At 43.0% G+C, this 24,316-nt stretch overlaps 1 protein-coding gene across 1 annotated transcript in view; it reads left to right on the plus strand.

Annotated features, from left to right (window-relative positions):
• The window catches only part of FRAS1 (Fraser extracellular matrix complex subunit 1), a 301,544-nt gene that overhangs the window by 135,161 nt on the left and 142,067 nt on the right, over positions 1 to 24,316 (plus strand). The window contains exons 7-14 of the mRNA XM_077814356.1: positions 2,230 to 2,313; positions 2,821 to 2,922; positions 3,038 to 3,229; positions 8,568 to 8,657; positions 9,306 to 9,344; positions 11,151 to 11,298; positions 17,406 to 17,549; positions 18,010 to 18,144. Coding sequence (XP_077670482.1) covers positions 2,230 to 2,313; positions 2,821 to 2,922; positions 3,038 to 3,229; positions 8,568 to 8,657; positions 9,306 to 9,344; positions 11,151 to 11,298; positions 17,406 to 17,549; positions 18,010 to 18,144 — 934 coding nt within the window. The remainder of the gene's footprint in view (positions 1 to 2,229; positions 2,314 to 2,820; positions 2,923 to 3,037; positions 3,230 to 8,567; positions 8,658 to 9,305; positions 9,345 to 11,150; positions 11,299 to 17,405; positions 17,550 to 18,009; positions 18,145 to 24,316) is intronic.

Here is a 24,316-nt window from a genome sequence, read left to right on the forward strand (position 1 = left end):
CTAATGTTTAATCAGTTAGTCATTAAAACGTAATTAATAGAAACTGGAATGAGAACATGGTTGCCATGACGTGTCTGAGACTAATCAGCTAGAAGCATCCAAGTTAATGTACCAAAAATCCCCCCTAGCTAATACTGATAATGTTCCATAGATTTCCTAACAAGGTGCCCTAATGGAAAGCGCATTAGCAGGCATGGCAAGAATCCCATTCTGCTCACTATAACTATAATTTTTTCAGTGCTCTGTGCTTGTGTATTTATACCTGTATTGCCCGGTCAAGGCTTCCAACAGCATACAGGAACGGGTAGCTTCTCTCATATGCTACGTCAGGCAGAATGGCAAGCCAGGGAAAGCTATCCTTCAGATAGCCATGCTCTGTCCCTTCTCTATAGTCTTTCTCCTGCCTCACTGCAGAGAGGGAACTTAGGAAGCTTCTGCCATCTTTGTCAGTGTTTTCTTCAAAGCTCTTTTAGGGCTAGATCCCGCCACTCTCATTCACCTGAAGTTTTTTTTACTCCTTTATTCCAATGGGATGATGTGTGGGGAAAAGGTACGGTCATTGTGTGTAATCCAAGGGTTTGTTTAGCTCTCCATGCTCTGTACAGTGCGTACCATCAAAGAGCCAGGAGAGAAGAGGAAAAATGCCCTGCAAGTGAAAGTTCCCTAGGCCTGAGCAGGCAGCTTCTGGTGGAACATGAAAAGAGTGGCTGGCAGTTTCAGAGCTCGCTTTGCTTGCTTGTCTCCAGGGAACAAGAGGCAGTCCCCAAAACCCAAGTCAGAGAAAGGGTCATTTGTTAGACTTCATCTGGCAAAATCTATGAATTACCACCATGAACTTTCCCAGGAGGTTTCTGGCTCTCCAGCCCATCCCTTGGAGGTTGGACATTTGGAAAAACTTCCTAACTGTCAGGGTGGTGAAGCACTGGAATAAATGGCCTAGGGAAGTTACGGAATCTCTGTCACTGGAGATTTTTAAGAGCAAGTTAGACAAACACCTGTCAGGGATGGTCTAGATAATACTTAATCCTGCCATGAGTGCAGGGGACTGGACTAGATGACCTCTCGAGGTCCCTTCCAGTCCTGTGATTCTATGACAGTCATCTTTGTTCTCCCTTTGGACGCTTGTGATTTACATGCTATCTCCTGAAGCAGGAGCTAACATAATAATATTTTGCATTTCTATAGCACTTTCCATGTTTGGAGCACCTTAGGTATATTAACTAATTAATCTTCACTAGATCCCTATGCGGCAGGAGGTAGATACTGGTGTAAATATTATTGTTCCCACTTCACTGGTGGGATACTGAGGGTTGATCAACACACAGAATTGTGCAGGTTTTAACTAAATGTGATTTTTAAGGTATGTCTGCCTTTAAAATGCTGCAGCTACACCGCTGTAGCACTTCTGTGTAGATGCTCCCTGCGCTAATGGGAGGGGTGCTCCCCACAGCATAGGTAAGCCACCTCCCCTAGAGGCAGTAGCTGGGTTGATGGAATAATTCTTCCATCGATCTAGCGCTGAATACGCTGTGGGTTAGGTTGGCTTAACTACGCTGCTCGGGTGTGGATTTTTCATACCCCTGACTGATACAGTTAAGCCGACTTAATTTTCTAGTGCAGACCGGGCCTTAGACTGATTCAGTTAAGCCATTGCAAAAGGCTGTGTGAACAGTCTTACTGGTTAAAACCAGCAGGCTTATTTCATTTTCGCTTAGGTCAATTAGCAACAAGTTTAAACGAAACCAAAGTAAGCCACTCTTAGACTGAAGAGGGTTGTACCACACCAATTTAACTAAACTGGTGCCAGTTGGTGTGTAGACAACCTCTGAGGCAGAGAGGTTAAGTGACTCATCCAAGGCCACAAAGTGAATCAGTGGCAGAACCAGGTCTAGACTCTAGATCTCTCCTAATTTCTAGTCTTGTGCCTAATCCTGTAGACCATACTGCTTCTCTTTAGTCATGGTTCCACCATTGTCTGTCTCAAGAGGCCCCAAGAATAAGATGTAGTGTCTTGGTGCTTGCCCTTCTACTTTTACAGCAGAATGCAAAGCTGACCCCAAAATTCTTACCCTAATTCATGGCTTAGGTGGCTGGTGGTTATCACATAGATATAAACATCTTTTGCAGGAGTTACAGGTCTAGGCTGCTGGGCTGCATATTTAATTTTCAAACTGTTACTCTGCTCATCTCTTTTTTTTTAAATAAAGTTTTCTGGTTTTTAATCTTTAGGATGAAGCTATGGTTGTGTCTCCTGGAAAATGTTGCCCAGAGTGTGTTCCAAAACCCTGTTCCATATCTGGAAAAGTGTATGAGGTAACCTTTGATGAACCACACCAAAAACCAACCTGACGTGAATTCTGGCACATCTCTATTTTTCCCCTCCCTAACATCTGACTTTCTGCCAGCATTAATAACTTGGTACAATGGCTGTTTTTTTTATTTCCTGGGAAGCTAAGAGTTGAAAGGGATTAGAAATATAAAGGAATTTGCTGGCAAGCTGCAGCCAGGTTGACGGGATAAATTAGATAAGATATTTACTGTTCATGTATCTTTTTTTTTTTTTAAGTGGGAAAACAAATCATTGATGAAAGTCACTCTCTCCTCTCTTCTTCCCTTTTTATATCCTGATCATGAAGCAATATGCAGTGTTTCTATGCACGTGAAGCAATATGCACTGATTTTAAAAAAAAATCTCTGTACTTGGATACATGTACATATAAGGAACTCATGGGGAAATACATAGTCCAGGAGAGAATGTGGTGATGGTTACTGCTTTATTTTTTATTTATATATGTATCTATCTGTCTTCTTTCTGGACAGCATGGTGAGCAGTGGAAGAAAAATTCCTGCACTACCTGTGTATGTGACAGAGGGGAAGCAAAGTGTCTTAAACAGGACTGTTCCCCACGTACCTGTGAGAAGGTAATGCAGCAGTGCACGGCCTTGCGATCAGGCTGCGTGTCTCACTCGCCCCTTTCATAAAGGGCTGCAGGAGGGCTTGAAAGGTTAGCACTTACTGAGTATTGATGTTTGCTAGGATCAGAACAAAGTGCAGCGTCCTGGGAAATGTTGCGAGGAGTGCGTTTCTTCCAAAGAAAGCTGCTTCTACGAAGGCACCATCAGGTATCACAATGAGATGTGGAATGGTACTCGCTGTGAATTTTGCACGTGTGATGGAGGACAAGTCACTTGTCAGAACGGAGAGTGTGCCAAAGTGGAGTGCGCCTTGGTAAGAAAAGGTTTCTTCTTTAAGAATATAATGGTCAGTTCCTGATTTTTTTTCTTTACGGATTGATTTAATGAGATACCTTAAGAATTTGGCTGTGATTCCATCACTTGCCTCCAAAGCACTTAACTGGAAACAAGGAATGGAAATGACAGTCAATATGTATGTGCAAGGCAGGCAGGAGGTTAACTGTCTTGTGTTGTGCAAGCAGCATGCCTGGGTGAATTGGTGGCTACCTTACTTTTTGATTGTCTGCAGCATTGTCACTATCTACCTGGTAAGAAATGGCTTCAGGAGAGCGTGTGCTGAATTTGGTGCAGAAACCATAGACCAGAGGCAGCCAGTTCTGTCAAAAACTGTGAAGAATTTTGCTCTTGATCTTTGCTAGGACTAGAAAGCAAGATCTTAGCTAAGGTATTAGCCACTAGACTTAGTGACCCCCTACCTATTTTCAGACAGTGAGCCGTCAGGGTTTATGAGAAGGAGATTTGTGATGGACAACACCATAAATATATTTACCTCTTACTTCAAGCTCAGATCATAGTTCATATTATAATTGCCCTGTTAATGGATGCAGAAATGGTTTTGGTAGGGTTGGTGGGCCCTATCTATTTGCTGTATATAAAGAAAAGGTTTTTGGATCAACTTTCGTCCACTAGATAAAACTTCTTTCTTTCGCTATTAGTGTCACTGCTAACCAGTGGGCTAATATCTGCTTCATTCCAACTGGGCCAGAGTACTGCAGGGGAGGAATTGTGGCCTTAGGCATATCTCTAGCTCACAATACTTGGCAAGAACACTCCTAGGATGGTAAAATTTATTTAATACCCCGGATCAAGGCTGTGCCCACGGTCTAGCCCAAAATCCGAGTATATGCATGGATATAAGGTGAATTGGAGTAAGTCTAATTTAATGGCTGTATCAGAAAGTTGGGTTCTGACACAGTGCAAACACACTTTCATTCCAGCAAAAGCAGAGATCATGTATCTAGGAATAAAGTTATGTGCTAACTCATGTAACAGTATCTCTTTAAATATTAAAAATACTTTGTATTTTCCTCTCTTGATTCATTCTTATTGACGTTACAAAGAGGAATATTGGATCCAAACTTTTATTGTCAAAGGGAATGCTGCCTTGTTACCTTAAAATGCTTAAATAAAACTACCTAAACTACTACTGAATTTAGTTGGATGGAAAGTCAAGCTTCTTATATAAACAAGACAAGATCAAGGGGTAAACTGGGAATAGGTCTTCTGGGTTTGTATCTCTTTTTCTTCGCTTTCCACGTGCACACAGTTGTAAAATGAAACGCTTACACTAATGATTACATACCATCATGGCTCAACATTGAAAATGATTTAGCAGCTCCATTTGGTGCATTGCAGACATTCCCATATCTTGAAGTCTTACTAGTACCCATGAGAGAAAAACTTGTATTCAGTACAACTTGGGATGTATTGTAGTACAACTGAAGACGCTCACCGATACAGATTCATCATACTTAGTATTCCGCCCCAGATTGGACCATCCAACGTTTATGATCACTCTACAGACAGATAATAAAAATGTGGACTCATAAACAAATATATAAAGTAGCAGATCTAATTTCTACTGACAAATTGGATCCTTTCCCTTTCTTACGGAGAAAAAATTGCTTGTGTTTTGTGTGCAGGAGACAGATCCTGAGTGGTGCTGAGTGCCATTAACACTTATTGAATTCAGTGGGCATTAAGAGCATGCTAAGCTTGGCCGAATTAGGTTCCGTGGAAAACCTCTTCAAACCTGGGTGTCCCAAGTTAGGCATCAAAATAAGTAATATTGAAATCAGTGAAGTGTGGGCGTTGGAAAAGACAGGAAAAGTGTTTTTTTGCATATTGAAGAACAATTTTGGTCCTAATGGATAGAAAATAAAAAAAAATGTTTTGTTTGAGGACTTGCGTCCTATAAGACTTCCAAAAAGGTGAGGCAGCTGTCTTGGATCATTTGTGATAGAATTCCGGCTCAGTAGTACAAGACATGCATTAATTTATTCCAAGGACAATATGAAATGTCTCATAAAAGAATCTTAAAGCGGGTAGGTTGTCATTTTTTCCTCTTCTTCTCCAAGTCTTGCAGCTTTGCTGGCAAAATCTGAGATTTTTTTGCCTGCCTCAGTAAATCAGAGCTTAACTGAAGCAAGGAGTCTGTGGGGTTTAGCTAGGTAAACCTAGGTAGTTCGACCTAGCATAGCAGCAGCTGATGGGACTAGAGCTAGGGCTTCATTTTAAAACCCTTTCAAACAAAACCTACCCAATAATTGCAGAGTGAATATGACTGTGATGACTCTGAGGGGCCCTCAGGTAAGCTGTGAGTTGTAGTCTTCAAGGGGGGCTGCTGGAAACTGTCTGGTAGGTGTGGATAGGGTGGTTGCTGAAGTGGATTTGGTCAACCAAAACCACTTTAGCTGTCAGAAACATAACCCATCATGCTAGTTCCCACCGTCCCTTCCATGAAGTGCTGTAGAGACAGCTTTCAGGGACGTTTCTGAAGAGTACAGCTCATGGGTGGCTGAAGGTGAGACTGAGCATGCCTAAGAATGAGGTTCCTGTTTCCACATCATCCCACTTTGGAGACTCTCTCTAAACAGTCCCGTCATAAAGGGAACAATGGGCCAGATCTTGCAAGGTGTTGCGTGACTAACATGCTATCAGCAGGTCTTAGGATTGGTCCTAATGTTATGAAGATAAGGAGCAAATTTAGATCATTGTATTGCACAGCTTTTCTCCTTTCCTTGCAGATTGTTCTAGTTACTTTTGCACACCAGTGAAATCTTAAAGATCTAAAGGTGTGTGTGTGTGTGTGTAAAAACATTTTATTTTCCTCAGTCTGACACCCCCCCCTTACTCCCTTTCCACATTCTTAATGTTGAATGTAATGACTAAAGCCTCTTAAACAAGAGTGCAAGTGACATAGTTATCTCGCATAGTGCCTCCCACTTCTGAGTCTTGGCAGGCCAGGGCTGCCTTTTTTGGCAAGGAGAATCATGTCCCATACACATTTTCCCCCCTCATCCTTTGTATAAGTGTCGGTGTGTGTTGGAGGTGGGAAAGTTCACAGTACATACTAGTGGCATGGGTTCTTACCATACACCACGGAGTTTTGCAAGAATGGTTTCAATATCTAGATACTTGTAGGAATGCCCAGTGATGGATTAAAGTGAAACGTCTCCCCGATTGACTGAAATCATAGTGCTTCAACTTACTGCAGTTGGTGGCCCTTTCAAAGCATTGGGCCCACATTGGCCATGCTGGCATAATCTGCCATTGGTAACGCGGCTGCACTTGTGTCTATGTAGCCAAACTGGCATGCTACGTTTTCCTAAGTGGAACACTGTAAAATATACCATTGTGATTCTATGAACAGATATTCTTTAGGGATGCACCCTAAGCTGCCGTAAATAATAGAGCTACATCAAATAACACCAGCTGGCTTGTCGGAACGGTTGACTTTTATGAGCCAGCCATGGGAAGTAGCCGCATGCTTCCGTTGAAGTTAATGGGAGTTGTGGGCAATATCCCCTTGTTGGCTTTGAAAATCTCAGCCACTGTCGAACTCTATACTTGCCTCTTGCCCCTTACCTCTGTTTTAATATTGTGACAATACTAGTGATTGAGCACTGGCTGATTATCCAGCAATCCTGGCGGATATATGGAAACCTTTGAATCCAACAACAGTTCATTTGATTGTGGGAATTCACCAGTTTTTTCTCTTGACTCTACTCCAGACTTAGGGAGCTGAGGTGTAACCTCCCCCTGCAGCGTAAGTGGCCAGGAGTATTTCACTGTCACTTCACTCAAGAGCAGCAAATCCTGAGCACAATGAAGACTGCAATGAACTCGGGGATGTAGCCAGCTTTTCCATTCATGGGGAGTTTTTGTTAGCTGTGGTTTGTGTGTGTGTGTGTGTGTGTGTGTGTATTTATGTATATATTAACAGTTCAATAACAGAATTTGAAAAGAGAGTTCTGCACATATAGAACAGCTCCCCCATGACTGGAAGTTCATTAAGGGCTTGATACAAACCCCATTTAAGTCATTGAAAAGAATCCCACTCACTCCTGCAGAGACTGAATCACACCCTGTAGCTAGAATTCTGGTGCATAGAAACAGTATGAGAAAACTGTTCCACTTCACTATAAACAGGGTTTGACTATATCCAAAAGCACTATCCATCTATTAATATTCCCCACTCCACCACAGTATCTGAGCACTTCTTACATATTAATGAATAATCTGCACAACACCCCTAGGAGGTAGGTAAATACTATCCCAAATTTTAGAGAGGGATTAAAGGGTGCAATTTACAAAAGCAGTCAGCATTCACCATTGACTTCCCGGGCAGCAGAATTAGTCCAATGCTGTGTTTGTTTAAAAATCTCACCCTGGGGCTGGTCCACGAACTAACTTGCACTGAAATAGCTAAATTGGTTGTTAGTTCACCTTTTATTATTTTGGTGCAAGTCTATGTATGGAATTAAAATAGCCTATTTTGATTTAATTTGTATATGTACATCCATTTTTAGGCCCCTTTATATCACCTTAGCAGTGTCAAGAGGTCTTAATGTAAGTGAGAATCCGGCCGAGAGAATCAAAGGCAGAGACAGGAATTGAACCTAGCTCTCCTAAATCTAATCCAGGTTCTTTAAACATAAGACCATTCTTTCTCTCCCGTAAGTGTTTCACTTGCATTCACGCACAACGGACTTGGAGCAGATGGAAGGCCCTATTTCCATTTCTTATGGAAAAATTATGATCTCAGTTACACTGGTGTAATCACAATATCTCTGTTACAGTTGTAATCAAGAATAGAATTTAGATCAATATAATGTATGTTTTAAAATTTACCATGAACATTTTTTAAATTTTTAGTCTTTAAGAGAAAAATGGAACATAGAAAATGAAGAGAGAGAGCTGTATTTTAAGGTTGTGAAAGTTTTCAAGTAAAATCCAAGGAATTCAGAGTGAAAAATGACATACCAGTTTCTGTGTATTTTTAATGGTTTGGTTTGGTTTGGTTTGGGGGCTTCTTTTACAGCGGCGAGAGTTAAGGATGATACAGTTGCTTTATCAGTGAATTTCCTGAACTTTTCTGGGGTTCGTTCTGCAACCACAATGTTTTTTAAACACGCTTTTCAAAACATACATACAGAGATGAAGTAGGATGTAGGGAAGATAAGATGCAATTGGATATTGAAGATTGCATTCCAGTGTGATAACCATTCTGCTTCTGCATTCCGCAGTATTGCTTGGAAATGCTAATTTCATGCGGCAACCTCTCTCTCTCTCTCTCTCTCGCTCTGCAGGGTGAAGAATTAATTCATTTGGAGGGGAAGTGCTGTCCTGAATGTACTTCAAGGGGTAGTTACTGTGTGTACAAGGAACATACCAAAGATGTGAGTATCCTGGTAATTTGGAACACATAACACAGCATGTTAAGCTTGTGAGGGTTTGGAGAAGTGAAAGTCTGTCTCCTCAAAGTCTGGAAAGAACATTATTTGCTGAGTCTTACAAAAGAATAATCCGTTAATATTACTTACCCAGAGGGTTTTTGCATTTTATAAAATCTGCTAGTTTATAATTTTCTGCACCACATAAGTCTCCTAAGGCTCTTTTTATTACACAGAGGAAAGCAAAGCAAATTGAATCAATCATTCCTGTTTAATGTTTTATATACATACCCTTAAGTTTTCAGTGCATCTCCTGGGGTTTAAGATGTTTGACTTTCATTTCAGTCAGTGGGAGCTGCACAACTGAAGCTCAGTGCAGCTTTCTGAAAATGTTGCCCATTGGTTGCTATTTTCACTGCAACAGGAGTCTGTTATTCAGAGATATTTGTTATCAGCTTTTCTTCTCAAATTGACGATGCAATTCCTTTTGATGAAGTACAATAGGAGACCTTTCATTGTTGTGACAAATGAGTAATGACGCTAACCACTACTTACGTAGAAATTAATAGCTCTTAACAGAATACTTTTAAGAGATGCAGGAAGTAGAGGATTTGGGTGTTTTCTAAACAGGACCATATCTCATTCTGTCTGTAGATCTCACTCCCTGATGTGAGTGGAGTAAAACACATCAAGGTGAGTATATTGCATATTTCAGCTCATGCATTATCCTTGTTAACAGAGAAATCCATGATATAAGGCCATCTAAGAACCAGGCTGAGCCTCCCCCATGCTTTTACCCCCTCCCGTATGGGGGTCAAGCACAATTACAGTCAATGAGTGTAGGTAGTGCTCCCTGTCAGCAGCCCCAGGGGCACAAAGGATACGTCTACACAGCCCATGGCAGAGAGCCTCCCAGCCCGGATAGACAGACTTGGGCTCGTGAGACTTTCACTAGCGCTCTGAAAACAGCTGTGTAGACAGGGCTTTCAAATTTCAGCTCGGGCTCTGAAGCCCACCCCTGTCCCGAGACTTTAGATAGGTGCAGCTATTTTTAGAGAACTATCCCGCTAGCCCAACTCTGTCGACCCCAGGCTGGGAGGCTTGCGTCGGCGAGCTGTGTAGACATACCCAAGTGGGACAGGGAGTCGTTGGGACAATGGCTCTTGCTGTCCCCTGGCCCTCGCCAGCAAAACTAGCTGGGTGCAGAAAGGGCAGTGTGCTGCACCATCCTAAAGACTGGCTTTTGTCAAGGCCAATCGTGCCCTTTCAGTCTTCCAGAATTCCCTGAGTGTGTCGACAGAACAGTTGTTCAAGGAAAAAAGAGGAGACAAAAACTTATTTAGACTTTCAAAAAGCCTGTGATAAAGTCCCACCCAAGAGGCTTTTAAGAAACTCAGTAAAGAAGGTGAGAAGCAAAGTGCTGTCCTAGACTAGAGACCAGCTAAAAGATAGAAAACAAGCAACTGCAATGAATGGTCAGTTTTCGCCATGGGAGAAGATTAACAGTGGAGGACCCCCAAGATTCTGTACTTGTCACAGTGTTGTTTAATGGATTTATTAATCAACGGGGGAAAGGGATTAATTAATGAGGTGGCAAAATTTGCAGATGAAACACAAGTATTTATGTTGGTCAAGACTTAGAGAAGATAGAGGTAGCACAGCACAACGGCAATCAGAATTCATTGTTAATAAATTAACTCTCTAACCACTTGGGAAAGACCAGGGCATCATTCTGAGAGGAGAGAGAGACACAAGAGGGGACTTGATAGACGTGTGGTCTTGAAGATGTGAATCAGTTGCTCCTATTTACTCTCTCATACCTTAATATGAGAACAAGGAAACAGCCAATAAAACTGAAAGGCAATACATTAAAAACTGAGAAAAGAAAGTACTTCTTCACAATGCCAAGTTAACCTAGGGAGGTCATGGCTGCAGTGTATACTTGAGGGGAAGACCTTAACAGGATTATAAAAAGGCTTAGATGTCTATAGGAATAATGAAAACCTCAACAGTTACATCAGACCTGATAAAAATTATATGGGACACAAACCCTTATTTTTCATGTCATAAGCCCAAAGGTAAAACTGATGGTGATTCAGAAAAAAAAACAACTTCCCCCTTGGGCAGCTTATTTGTCCATTATAGAGATTCTTGTACTTTACTTTGAAGACAGGAATGGACAGGGCTTCTGGACAAGATGGAGCACAGGTATGGCAATTGGTGTGTTCCTGTGTTCTTGTTGTTGTTGTTAGAATATGGCTGATAATGGTTATCCCTCTATTAGATTCTCTGCTTTATTTGGGGATTGCTATAGGTCACAAAGCAGAGGCTGTCCTTTGATTAGTATCATTGCTCATTATGCAAACTTCTAGCTGGCCGCTAGACCTGCAACTGTTCATCACATGCCGCAGGATCTGGATTTAGCCCCACTGCTGAACTCAGCATCAATGCAAAGAGAACGGAGCCCTCACGTAAGACGTTCAATATTGTCTTTTGCAGAATGGAGAGAAATGGAAAGAAGACCTGTGCAAGGAATGTGAATGCCGGGACGCCGAAGTGATCTGCTATCGACGCTCTTGTCCGTCCTGCCCATTGGGCAGCCTGGCAGTAAAGGTGGAGGGAGACTGCTGCTCGCAGTGCCAGTCAGGTATATGTGCGAGGCAGCTTCTGCTGACATTGGTAGTTCTGTACAGGCTGGATTCTGACCCCTGTCTTATTACAGGGGTATAAACCTTTGTAAGCCGGCCCCTCATAACTGAGGCCAGGAAATGAAATTCTTTTACGAATGCTCCCCAGTGAGGCACTGGTGTTTCAGGGGCCTAAAGAGGGTGTGTGTTGCGTCTCAGGGGTACCCAGGGTTGTGAGGCACCTCACTACCACCTGCCCTTAGGACAAGGAAGTTTGTGCCTGCCATGAGCCAGCTCCCCAACTCCATCGCTACAGCCAATCCGAGCACTGCCCTCTAGGCCTTGCTGTCATTGTCCAGATTAGCGACCCATTGACACATACCAGCCTCTGAGCGTCAGCCTGCAATGTCCAGCTGCTGGTCCTGTGGACACTCGTAATATTCACAGATTTGTTGCTTCAGAAAATCGGTACACCCCCAGCCAACCAGTTCCACCTCCATCGACCCGCCACTAACCCACAGCACTGAACGAGGTTAATCGTGAAACCAAATATCACTTTATTTAACAAACATAGAGAATCAATTAATAGCAAGTAGCAATACTGGAAACATGATTAGATATAAAATAAAATCATAATATGCATTTCAGAGCCTGGGCATAATGAACAAGATACTCTAATGTCTTTTAGAGTATTGCTTATCCAACATCCTTTCAGCGTGTTACAGCCAGGCTGACTCTTTCAAGAGACATGCGTGCTTTCGGTTTGCCTCCTCGGCGAAGGATTCCACGTCTGTCTTTGTGCTTCAAGATATACCAGACCAATCCTCTGTTTTTATTCAGAAACAGGGCACCCCTTTGCTGTTTGTTTCTTCCTGTGGATTTCCTCTCTTGACGATTTCGCAATCTCACAATGTGCCCCTGGCTCAGTGTGAAAATAGGTAGACAATACACCAATGGCTGGACAGGGAGATAGCTGTCAGTCACCTCGTGCTCGAAAGGAACATCTCCTGGTGACCTGCCTTATCACCAAGACCTTCAGAACATAATGTTCAGTATGGATACATAATTCCTTAATATTATCCGTACAGACATTTCTCAGTGATTACAATGACCAGTGGGCAACTGGCTCTTGGTAGAGACCTCAGATGCCACCCTTTGTTGACCTATTATGCTGATAGCCAACCCAGGGGATCTCTGTAAAACCCCATGCACTTCCCTGTGCCATCTGCCTGTTGGCTCTCTGGGTCACAGGAAGTACAAGCGGACATTAGGGGTTTGATTGTGCAATCCTTACTCACACTGGTTAATCTGAGCATCAGATTTAGTTGGGGATTGGTCCTGCTTTGAGCAGGGGGTTGGACTAGGTGACCTCCTGAGGTCTCTTCCGACCCTGATATTCTAGGATTCTATGAATACTGTTAACTTCATTGGGGGTACGCGTAGGTGCTTAACAGTGTGAGTAAAGGTCACACAACTTAGCCCTCGTATTCCTCGGGCTTCTCAGTATTATCAACGTTCTTGCGACAACTGTTTTGATTTCAGCTTTGCTGTGTCTGTTTGGTTTGGTGATCAGTAATTATCCACCCCCTCTATATAATCTAAATAGGATTTCAGGATAGGTTCAGGACTCAAGCCAAAGGCTCCCTCTGACTTCAGTGGAATTGGATCAGGACCCTCAGAGCCATCCTTTGGCAAAGTAAAAAGAATCGCTACTTGGAGACTGTTGTCCTGGAAATGTTTTTCATTCCTTTTTTAAAAAACTCTGAAATCTTCTAACAAACAAAAAAAGGCTCATGCACTTTCTCTCTCAATTATAACAAGTTTATGGGCATATGATTAATTTCCTTTAAAAAAATGTGCTCTCTTATACCGTAATGCCACTTCCAGTTCACCTGGAGTCGAATTAGAGCCAGTTAATAATTATCTGGAAACATTTGCATAGCTTTGGCTATGGAGCAATGTTTCATATAAATTATTTTTCCCACAGGATGTTGTCATTTCCCCTTCATTTCCATTTCATAGTTGGTCGGTTTTATCTGCAGATTCCTAATTTTCCGTATTGGCAGCCGCTCGTGTTGCACTCAACGGGCTTTGGTTAATCAGAGAGCTCCAGTTTGTCACAAGAAAAAGAAAACAGGGTTAGCAGTTTAAGTATGCTGTCATTGCAGAAGTGGCTCAGAGTGCTTGTCAGATAAATATTTAAAGCATATTTGTTGAATGGACAAAAAAAAAAAGCGTTTGTAAATCCAAAAGGCAAAGCCTTTGGGACAGGCCACCTAAACGTAGAGACATCTCGCAGGCTACCGAAGGGGAGCTCTTTGGGCATAAGAAAAGAGAAAGTGGGAGGGGGTTAGCCTGGGAGACCCAAGTTCAATTTCCTGATTTATCACAGACTTCCCTTGTAAACTTGGGCAAACTGCTCCATGGCTTTTTAAAATGTTATCCCTGAAGTCCCATTTTCAAAAGTGACAACTATTCGGTCCCCTTGACTTCCAGTGAGACTTAGGCTTCTAAGTGCCGAAGTAATTTAGGGGCTTTAAAAATGTTTAGCCTTAGTCTCTCTGTGACTCAGTTCCCCATCTGTACAATGGGAATAATAGCACAGCCCTTCCTTGCAGGGGTGTTGTGGGGATAAATTAACTAAAGACTGTGAGGAGTTCAGATGCTAAGCTAATGGGAACAGATTTGGGAGAAAGTGTGTCTGTGATTTGAAAACACTGCATCGTATTAACAGGTCTATATTTTCTGGGCTGGATTTTCCAAAGAGCTCAGCTCGCATGAGGGCACTTCAATGAGGGGGTCAGGTTTTAAAATTTTCCTGGCACCAGAAGTTCTCATTCATATCAATAGGAGCTGCTGGGTGAACATAAGAAAGGCCATACTGGGTCAGACCAAGGGTCCATCCAGCCCCGTATCCTGTCTACCGACAGTGGCCAATGCCAGGTGTCCCAAAGGGAGTGAACCTAATAGGTAATGATCTAGTGATCTCTCTCCTCCATCTATCTTCACCCTCTGGCAAACAGAGGCTAGGGACACCATTCCTTGCCCATCCTGGCTAATAGACATTAATGGACTTAACCTCCATGAATTTATCCAGTTCTCTTTTAAACCCCGGTATAGTCCTAGCCTTCACAACCTCCTCAGGCAAGGATTTCCACAGGTTGAGTGTGCGCTGAGTGAAAAAGAACTTCCTTTTATTTGTTTTAAACCTGTTACCCATTAATTTCATTTGGTGGCCCCTAGTTCTTATATTATGGGAACAAGTAAATAACTTTTCCTTATTCACTTTCTCCACACCACTCATGATTTTATAGACCTCTATCATATCCCCCCTTAGTCTCCTCTTTTCCAAGCTGAAAAGTCCTACCCTCTTTAATCTCTCCTCATATGGGACCTGTTCCAAACCCCTAATCATTTTAGTTACCCTTTTCTGAACCTTTTATAATGCCAGTATATCTTTTTTGAGATGGGGGGACCACATCTGCACGCAGTATTCAAGATGTGGGTGTACCGTGGATTTATATAAGGGCAATAAGATATTCTCCATCTTATTCTCTATCCCTTTTTTGATGATTCCTAACATCCCGTTTGCTTTTTTGACGGTCGCTGCACATTGCGTGGATGTCTTCAGAGAACTATCCACGATGACTCCAAGATCTTTCTCCTGATTAGTTGTAGCTAAATTAGCCCCCATCATCTTGTATGTATAGTTGGGGTTATTTTTTCCAATGTGCATTACTTTACATTTATCCACACTAAATTTCATTTGCCATTTTGTTGCCCAATCGCTTAATTTTGTGAGATCTTTTTGAAGTTCTTCAGAGTCTGCTTTGGTCTTGACTGTCTTGAGCAGTTTAGTATCATCTGCAAACTTTGCCACCTCACTGTTTACCCCTTTCTCCAGGTCGTTTATGAATAAGTTGAATAGGATTGGTCCTAGGACTGACCCTTGGGGAACACCACTAGTTACCCCTCTCCATTCTGAAAATTTACCATTTATTCCTACCCTTCGTTCCCTGTCTTTTAACCAGTTCTCAATCCATGAAAGGATCTTCCCTCTTATCCCATGACAACTTAATTTACGTAAGAGCCTTTAGTGAGGGACCTTGTCAAAGGCTTTCTGGAAATCTAAGTACACTATGTCCACTGGATCCGCCTTGTCCACATGTTTGTTGACCCCCTCAAAGAACTCTAATAGATTAGCAAGACATGATCTCCCTTTACAGAAACCATGTTGACTTTTGTGCAACAATTTATGTTCTTCTATGTGTCTGACAATTTTATTCTTTACTGTTGTTTCAACTAATTTGCCCGGTACTGACGTTAGACTTACCAGTCTGTAATTGCCAGGATCACCTCTAGAGCCCTTTTTAAATATTGGTGTTACATTAGCTATCTTCCAGTCATTGGGTACATTAGCTAATTTAAAGGACAGGTTACAAACCATAGTTAATAGTTCCTCAATTTCACATTTGGGTTCTTCCAGAACTCTTGGGTGAATGCCATCTGGTCTCGGTGACTTGTTACTGTTAAGTTTCTCAATTAATTTCAAAACCTCCTCTAGTGACACTTCAATCTGTGACAATTCCTCAGATTTGTCACCTACAAAAGATGGATCAGGTTTGGGAATCTCCCTAACATCCTCAGCCGTGAAGACTGAAGCAAAGAATTCATTTAGTTTCTCTGTGATGACTTTATCGTCTTTAAGTGCTCCTTTTGTATCTCGATCGTCCAGGGGCCCCACTGGTTGTTTAGCAGGCTTCCTGCTTCTGATATACTTTACTTAAACATTTTGTTATTACCTTTTGAGTTTTTGGCTAGCTGTTCTTCAAACTCCTTTTTGGCTTTTCTTATTACATTTTTACATTTAATTTGGCAGCGTTTATGCTCCTTTCTAGTTACTTCACTAGGATTTGACTTCCACTTTGTAAAAGATGCCTTTTTATCTCTCACTGGGTGCTGAGTGCTTTTGAAATTCTGCTGACTTCGTTTAGGTGCCTAACTGCGTGCTGAGCTCTTTGGAAAATACGATCTACGGAGATCATTGCCTGGGGCTGTATAGAGCCAAGCCTGTGTTCTGCATACTCCCTGCTCCCCTTGAAATCTCCTTTCCACGGACCCGCCCACTACGTCTCTCCATGCTGCAACAGAGGCAATGAGAGTTTTAGTGCAGGGTCCAGGCTGATGATCCTGTAAAACCTTCCAAAATTTTAACTGTTTAGCCCAGAGTTCTCCAAACTCTCCCACGGCGTTGTCCCCACCTTCCCACAAACTATAGCAGGGGAAGAGCTTCCCTCACCCAAATGTTTTCATGAAGCCATTGTAAATTACTGGTCTCTGACAGATGCACTTTCGGGGGGAAACCCACAATCCCCTACCCAGTGCGTAGTGTCGCTCTTTCTAAGCTGAAGCCTGCTCATGGGACAGCAGCTGGTTCTACTTTCAGGGAACACTTTGGATTAGTGCAGAGAGCTTCGCTCCTGAATGGAGCCTAAACTGTGCCCTACCTCTCTCAGCAGTAAGGTGATTGTCAAGCAGTGGAGACGCTGCTACGTGTGCATAGGGACAGGGCAGACCATTCTCTGTTTATTTAGGTAAAAATGATTCAGCAATAAAGAAAAAATATTCGGTCCCTCGGCCACCACGCGGAGGCCAGCCTTGTAGTGTGAGAAACACCTATTGTAGGGAAATATCTTGTCGTAACCCTGTCCCGTCAGGTGATCTCTCTGCGTCACTAAGCCTGCAACCCGTGCTCCAAGCTGACTTGGCCAAACTCCCATTGACTTTGTTACGGGATATGGCCTGAGGTAACTCAAGTTCCGATTGCTGTGGGCCATTAATTCCTGATGATATAAGAATATCAATGAAAAGAGACAACATGGATTGTGAATGGACTGTTTAACACCAGGCTGGAGAACTTGAATTAAATGCAATGCTTACTTACCCAGTCCAATAAAATGCAGCATTTAACTGATCGCATGCAATTTATGAGACAATGCCTTGAGCCATTAGCAGAGAGGCCATGAACTGAATTTTGCTTTGACTATAACGTATGTGTTATTTTCAGACTTCTTGACACAAGGCACACAGTGCTGACAGCTTCTTTCTTTTTTGTTCTTCATGCTAGTGCAATGCCACTCAGACTGCTTGACCTGCTCTCGGTCCTTTGACCACTGTGATGTCTGCCGCGATGCAACCAAGTGGCTCCAGAATGGACGCTGTGTGGGGAGCTGTGATTCTGGATTCTATCAGGATGCTGGGGTTTGCTTAGGTATAGCCTATGTTCCGATCTCAGCTGATTGGATTTCCTTCAGGCTGGTGCTTTAGTCCTGGAGGACTGCGTATTCACATTGCCTCCCAGTCATGGACTGTTATTGTATGAAAACCTTCCTCCTTGTTATCTCTTATGGATGTGGAAACACAACACCAAATTGGATATCAGTAAGGTTAGTCTTTCAGTCCTGGATTCAGGAAAGCACCGAAGCATCTCTTTATGTCCTATTGATTTCAGCTGGTCTAAACTAGAGCTCATTGGAAAATTTAGAGTTTCAAAAATTTCAGCCAAAAAAGGAACCAGTTTTTTTCAACCATCTTTAGTCTCAAATGCTTTTCCTGCATAGGGATGCGTCCCTGAATTTAGCCTGCAGACTGATCATGTACAGATCAGTATCAGTGCACAATGACATGTTAAGGTAACGCTGTCTCTTTTTCCCTTTGTTTTGTGTCGGCAGCCTGCATGGAGACGTGCTCCACCTGCACCAATGGGTTTGAGTGTACCTCATGTCAGGGATCCCTGCTGATGAAGTACGGGCAATGTGTGACATTGTGTGGGGATGGATTCTTCCAGGATCACCTCCACTGTTCAGGTAACTTACAAATAGGGCTGCCTGGTAAAACAGCCACATGTCTAAGCTACAGTGCAGAGTCTGCGTTTAGAGATCCATTGCCAACATGAGGACAAAAGTTTTCAGTGCCGTAACGCCACAAAATAACAGAATCGTGTAACGTTAAGATGATGGCAAATGGGAGAAGAATGCACTCTTTAACCATCTGCTTCTGAAATCCCTACTTCTCAACACTGTGATTGAATCAGTCCTATTTCAATTCAGAAGTCTCTCCCAGGGAAATGTTATTGTCTCTTGCTCTTGGGAGGGTGAGAGAACTGCTATATTTTACCATTGACCTAAAATCCATAGCCATTTACTGGAATCTGATTCTTTGGTGTATACTTTGTTTCCAGCACAGGCTAAACTACAGCTAATGAAATCAGCCCTCCCCAGGAGGCTGCAGTGCAGGTGTTTGTTAGAGCGAATTAGAGAGCGACATGGGATATGGCAGGTAGCCAGAGTCACACACAAACATCCTTTCCTCTTTGGTGATATTTTCTTGCTTTTCACACTTCTCCTTCCCAGAACATCTCTTGTGGTAGCTGTTCGCATCAGAAATATTTAGGGAGTCTTACCCTGTTAATCACGAGTTCTACAAAACAGTGGAAAGCGTCTCTAAATGAGTGTATCTCTGCATGTTTCTAAAGGTTGGGATTAGGATAGGGAAGGTGGGGCTTTCTGTCCGATTCCTTTGAAATATTTTTTCTTTGTCCAAACTGTGATTCAGCCTCTTTCATCCTGACAGATATTTAAAGTCAGCACTTCTCCCCTTGTGATATTGGCCTTTTTAGAGGGGCTGTAATTCTTTCTGAGACCAGTTCAGCCAAGCACCTGAACGCATGTGGGCTCCAAGCACCTGCGCAGTCCTAATGAGTTCTGTGGAAATACCCAGTTGCTCAAAGTAAAGCACATGCTGAAGTGCCTTTGCTGAATTGAGATCTAAAGCAGGAGTTGGATTCTTGACCACTGCTTTTCTATAACTGTCTGGCCCAAAGGGTTTACGATAGTTTTCAGGTTTTGAATGCTCCTGTCTAAGGGTATGTCTTCACTACCTGCCGGATTGGCGGGCAGCGATCGATCCAGCGGGGATCGATTTATCGCGTCTACTCTAGACGCAATAAATCAACCCCTGAGCGCTCTCCCGTTGACTCCAGCGCCATGAGAGGCGCAGCGGAATCGACAGGGGAGCGGCAGCAGTTGACTTACCGTGGTGAAGACACCATGGTAAGTCGATCTAAGTACATCAACTTCAGCTACGTTAGTCATGTAGCTGAAGTTGCATAACTTAGATCGATCCCCCCCAGTGTAGACCAGGGCTGAATGACCTTATCTTTGAGTAATAGAATTGGATCAACCTCTAGATACCCCGATTAGATCTGGGCCCCATTGTGCCAGGTGCTGTACACACATATAATGAAAAGGCAGTCCCCAGCCTAAAAGAATTTGCAATCCAAGTTCTAATTAATCTTTTAGTTTGTTTTATTTTACCATTCCCTTTCTGCCTGCTCCTGGTCTTTTAAGTGGCAATGGCCATGCACTGTAAAGGCAGCTGGAAAAGGCTAATGTTTCATTTTATTGCCGGTTTGCAGTGAACTGGCTTTGCATTCCATCCATGTTCGTACCCATGCATGCCTGGAGTGGAAAATTGCTGGGAAAATTTGTTCATGTTTCCTCCGGGGAATTAAACCAATTTGCTTTAGTTCTGCCCGGCTGCATTTTCTGCATAAAATAAAACTGGCAGAGAAAGCCTCAAATTTCAGATTCATTCCATAATTCATTTCCATCCAACCTTTCTTTGTATGCTCTTTGTTTTCGTATGCATGCAGTCAGGTTGTCCAAACTGTCCTTCAGCTGTCCAGGAAGCAGCATGTTTTATTAACGTCTGCAGTAAGTTTGTCAATAGAATCATATATAGGATTGATCAGATCCTCAAGTGGTATAAATTGGTGTAGAGGATCTGACCCTAGAAAGGGAAAAGACCTGTGAGAACAGATTACCTAGTCCATCCTTCTGCCTTTGCAGGACTGCTTTCTGCAGTATATGAACAAGCCACAAAGATTCAGTCTTGCTTCATCACTTTAGTTCTTCTTTTTAAAAAAAAAAAAATCTAAAACTAAAAAGAACATTTGACTGAATTGGTTTGATGTGGTGGGTTTCTCCCCCCCCCCCGCTCTAATAATGGGGTTTGTTTTGCTGTAAAACAGTAAAGCCACGAAGGAAAAAGGGAAATTGAAAAGCAGTGAGGAGGCTTATTCAGAGAACTAACTGCGTGATTAATATTCACGGGATCAGTGAGAGACCGAGGCAGAGCAGAGTGACACGTGGAGTATGCTGTGCTGAGATGAGACAGAAATGAATAAGGAAAAGGCTGAGAGAAGAAAAGTCAAGTGAGTGAAAAAGAAGGACCTCTGCCCTGAAAAGCAAGACAGGTGAAGGACTTGCCGTCTTCAGTGCCCCCATTCTTGCTTTCTCCTGCAACTCACTTACGCACATTTTCAGGATTAATGCTCCCTGCAAAGTCTAGACAGAACTCTGGCGGTGCTGCTTTGTCCTATCCAAATGAGAATATTGAAATATGTAACCTGATTGTAACAGACAAAGCCTACATCATACCAAAGTGCTTGGATTTTTATTAATGACTCCCTAGACTCTTTATTAATGATTCTTTAGACTATCTTAGTTATAGAAGCTCATCTTTTGAGAACAGAGGTCTCGGTATTGCTAAATAGAATTACTACAGGTAGCTAGCACTACCTTGCAACGAACTGTTCAGTTTATGAGTCATTTAGATATCCAGGGCAGAACTGTCGACAAAAAAAGTCAAAAGTCAGGCAACTATTTCTCAAATAATTCCATGAGTTCCTTTTACGACGCCGTTAGCGTTAATCTCTTGCAGTCACAAAACGGCTTGTGATCGTCACACCTGCAGTGATGCAGATGGGATTTCTGAGAAATCTTTTGAGGAAAGAAACTTTAAATGAATTTTTATTCTGAATTGTGACCAACTGAAAGGGAGTTAAATGGCTGAGTGCAGGAAGCACTATGCTTTAGTCAAACAGCTTTAATGAAACATGCCAGTTATGCCACATTTACTAGTGGTTCCGGGCAGACTCATATTAATCTTGAATGCAGCAGAGCACAGATGCTTTTATAAATGCATGGGTTTCTTTTCCTCAAGGAGGAAGCCAGTGCTTTGCGAGAGTTTTTTTCTCTTGAAAACATTGAGCATGGCTCAGCTCTGTTCTACACCAGTTTTATACTGCTGGAACTCGTAAACCTAGAGTAACAGAGAGGTGGATCAAACCCTTTAACTTGGCAGCATTGGAATGCTCCTAATTTAGCACTGAAGTGAAACCAAAATTTGAAAAAGACTCATCCATCCATGAAGAATTAAGTGAACGGGGGGAAGGGGCCTCCTTTTCCCCTCTTGAAATATAAAGAAACAAAACTGAGAGTACTAGACTGTAGGAAGGCTCCTTGAAGCTTACAATATAGTCCTGAAAAATCAATAGGGAGAAGATTTTCACCATCTGTGTTGTCCTCTGTTACCCAAATGAGCTCATTTATATATAATAAGCAAATCACTGAAACCAATAATTGATAAGCCAGTCAGTGATAAGGCTGGTGGTGACCTCGTTATGGCTTGCTATGTTGTAGAAGGAAGTTTAGTCTAATGGGAAAAGCAAAGGCTTGGAAGTCAGGAGATCTGAGTTCCCCATGATCAGCTCTTGACACAGGTTTGCTGTATGACTGTGAGCGAGTCTCATGAGCCTACAGCGGCCGGTGGTTTTGAGTGCCTTGATTTTTGGGTATCAAGCTGAAGATGGCTGAAAGGGGCCTGATTTTCTGAGTGTGGGTGCTTAGCACTTCCTAAAAATCAGGCTCCTTTAAGGTCTCTCCAGTTGGACACCCAAAAATTGAGGTGCTTGTGCTCACTAGGGACTTTGAAAAGTTGGGTCGTCTGCACATCCGTTTCCCCCTCTGTAAAATGGAGAAAACAATATTCACCTGCTGCACCTCACGGTGACGTTGATATCTTTCTGTGATGAGGGTTATGACATCTTGTTGGGTTTGGGGTCTGCAAGTTTGTGCACTTGCCAGTGAGCAGACACAATTCCCTGTATGCTCAGCTTTATGGCCATCACTTGTGCTGATGAAAATAGGTGCGTAGAAGCAGTAAGTACTATCATGGGATGAGGCAAGCAGGCCTAAGGTGGTTCAAAAGGGCCTGGCTGTTTTACAGTGATGTTGAAAGTTCATTGGCTCAGTGGGAGCGTTTGGGGGAAGACGATGCCTTTGGGAGTCTAGCTGCTGCTGCCCCTCTTTGAGAAGATACAGCATATGGCCTCCTCTGTACACTGCCAGCTCCACTGACTCTGCCCTTCTGGGGAATGGGTCAGCATGGCTGGTGTCCGACTCATGGGGTAGGTCTACAAAGCAAGCAACTAGGCACCCGCAGCTGGCCTGTGCCAGCAGACTCGGGCTCAGATTGCGGGGCTGTTTCATCTGGGCTTCGGTTGGAGCCCGGGCTCTGGGACCCTGCCAGCCCAAACCCAGGAATCTACATAGCAATGAAACAGCCCCACAGCTCGAGCCCAAGTCAGCAGGTACAGGCCAGCAACAGGGTTTTCTTTGCTGTGTAGCCATACCTATGGAGTCCTTGTACTCTCTCTCTGCAGGGCCAGGCACACTGTGAACCTTCATAACGATACATTTGTGTCACCATTTGTGACGATAAAGGACAAAAAACCAATTCAGGAGGACTACATCCTGACAGCTTGGAGTCACTGAAAATGGCTTTGTTTGCATAATCCCTGCTTTCAAAATCAGCAGTGTCTACAACCTTCCATGTCTCACTCCCAAACAAAATCTTACCCACTCCCCTTCCCCACACCCAGCCCTCTTTCCTCCCATATGTTTTTGGGGGAAGAGGTGAGAGGATGGGTAATATAGCCGCTGGAGGGTGATTTGGTGGGCATTCACAGAGAATCTGTGCACTCAACATTTGCTGGGTCTCTTTAGAGAACAAAGATATATGCTGTGGAAGACAAGTGGAAGGATAAGGTATCCTATACTATCAATGAAAAAATGGAACAGAGTTTGTTTCCTAGATGGAACAGCTCTCTGTACAACAAAATGTTTAAATTAAGCAGAGGAAATAGGCCATTTGAAGTATAGAAAGCCCCTTTGGCTTCTGGCCCAACCCTGTGGGGTCCTCATGTGACGGGGTGGACCCCCTGTTCAGGATGCCACCTGATATACTGGGGTCCCGTTGAGCCCGCCCGTTCCACCAGCCTGGGCTTTTCCTCATCCTGTCCTTGCTGTGCCAAGCCCTCAAGCCTTCTCTAGCACGCACACAGGTAAGGCCACACCTAGCTGCAGACAGACTGAAATCAGCTCTGTGTGGGAAGATTCAGCTCGGGGATTTACCCAGCACTCCTGTGCACACCTCCTTTAGGGTGTAAATCCAAAATAATATTGTCTTGTGCTGACTAGAGAGATCTGTACGGCGCAAGCTCATAAAAAATGGTCCCCTCCTTCAATCTGGAGGGAGATATGCACAGTGTTTTGCCTCTCCTTCCCTAGATATGAATTGTACACACTGGTTTATAGAAAACAAAGACAAGTTTATTAACTACAAAAGACAGATTTTAAGTAATTATAAGGGACAGCAAACAGATTAAAGCAGAGTACTGAGCAAATAAAGCAAAACATGCAAACTAGGCTTAATACATTACAGAAACTGTCTACAAATAGTAATTTCTGACCCTAAATGTTGTTTTATGCCGGTGTCAGAGTTTCTTGAAGGTAATCTGCACTGCTTGCAGCTTAAACCTCCAGATATACCCTTCACAGGTTGCCCTTTCTCAGCCTGGATCCCAGTCCTTCACCCCAGATCAGTTTTAGGTGTTTCCAGAAGTCATCCTGGGCAGGGATTCTGTGAAGAACCAGCGACCCTGATTAACTCACTCTCCAGCCTTTAATAAAACCTTTTGTGTCCCAGTCTGACCCCTCTTAATGGAAAAACACTGAAAGCCCAAGATGGGGGTCTAGAATCAGGTGACACGATTACCTGATCCTGTAGTGTCAAAGCAGCAATTCGGGAAGCGTCTCAGGAAGGTGGGAGATTAGTATATTCAGAGTCTTATTG

This window comes from Eretmochelys imbricata, chromosome 4 (assembly GCF_965152235.1).
Source record: "Eretmochelys imbricata isolate rEreImb1 chromosome 4, rEreImb1.hap1, whole genome shotgun sequence".
Classification (NCBI taxonomy): domain Eukaryota; kingdom Metazoa; phylum Chordata; order Testudines; family Cheloniidae; genus Eretmochelys; species Eretmochelys imbricata.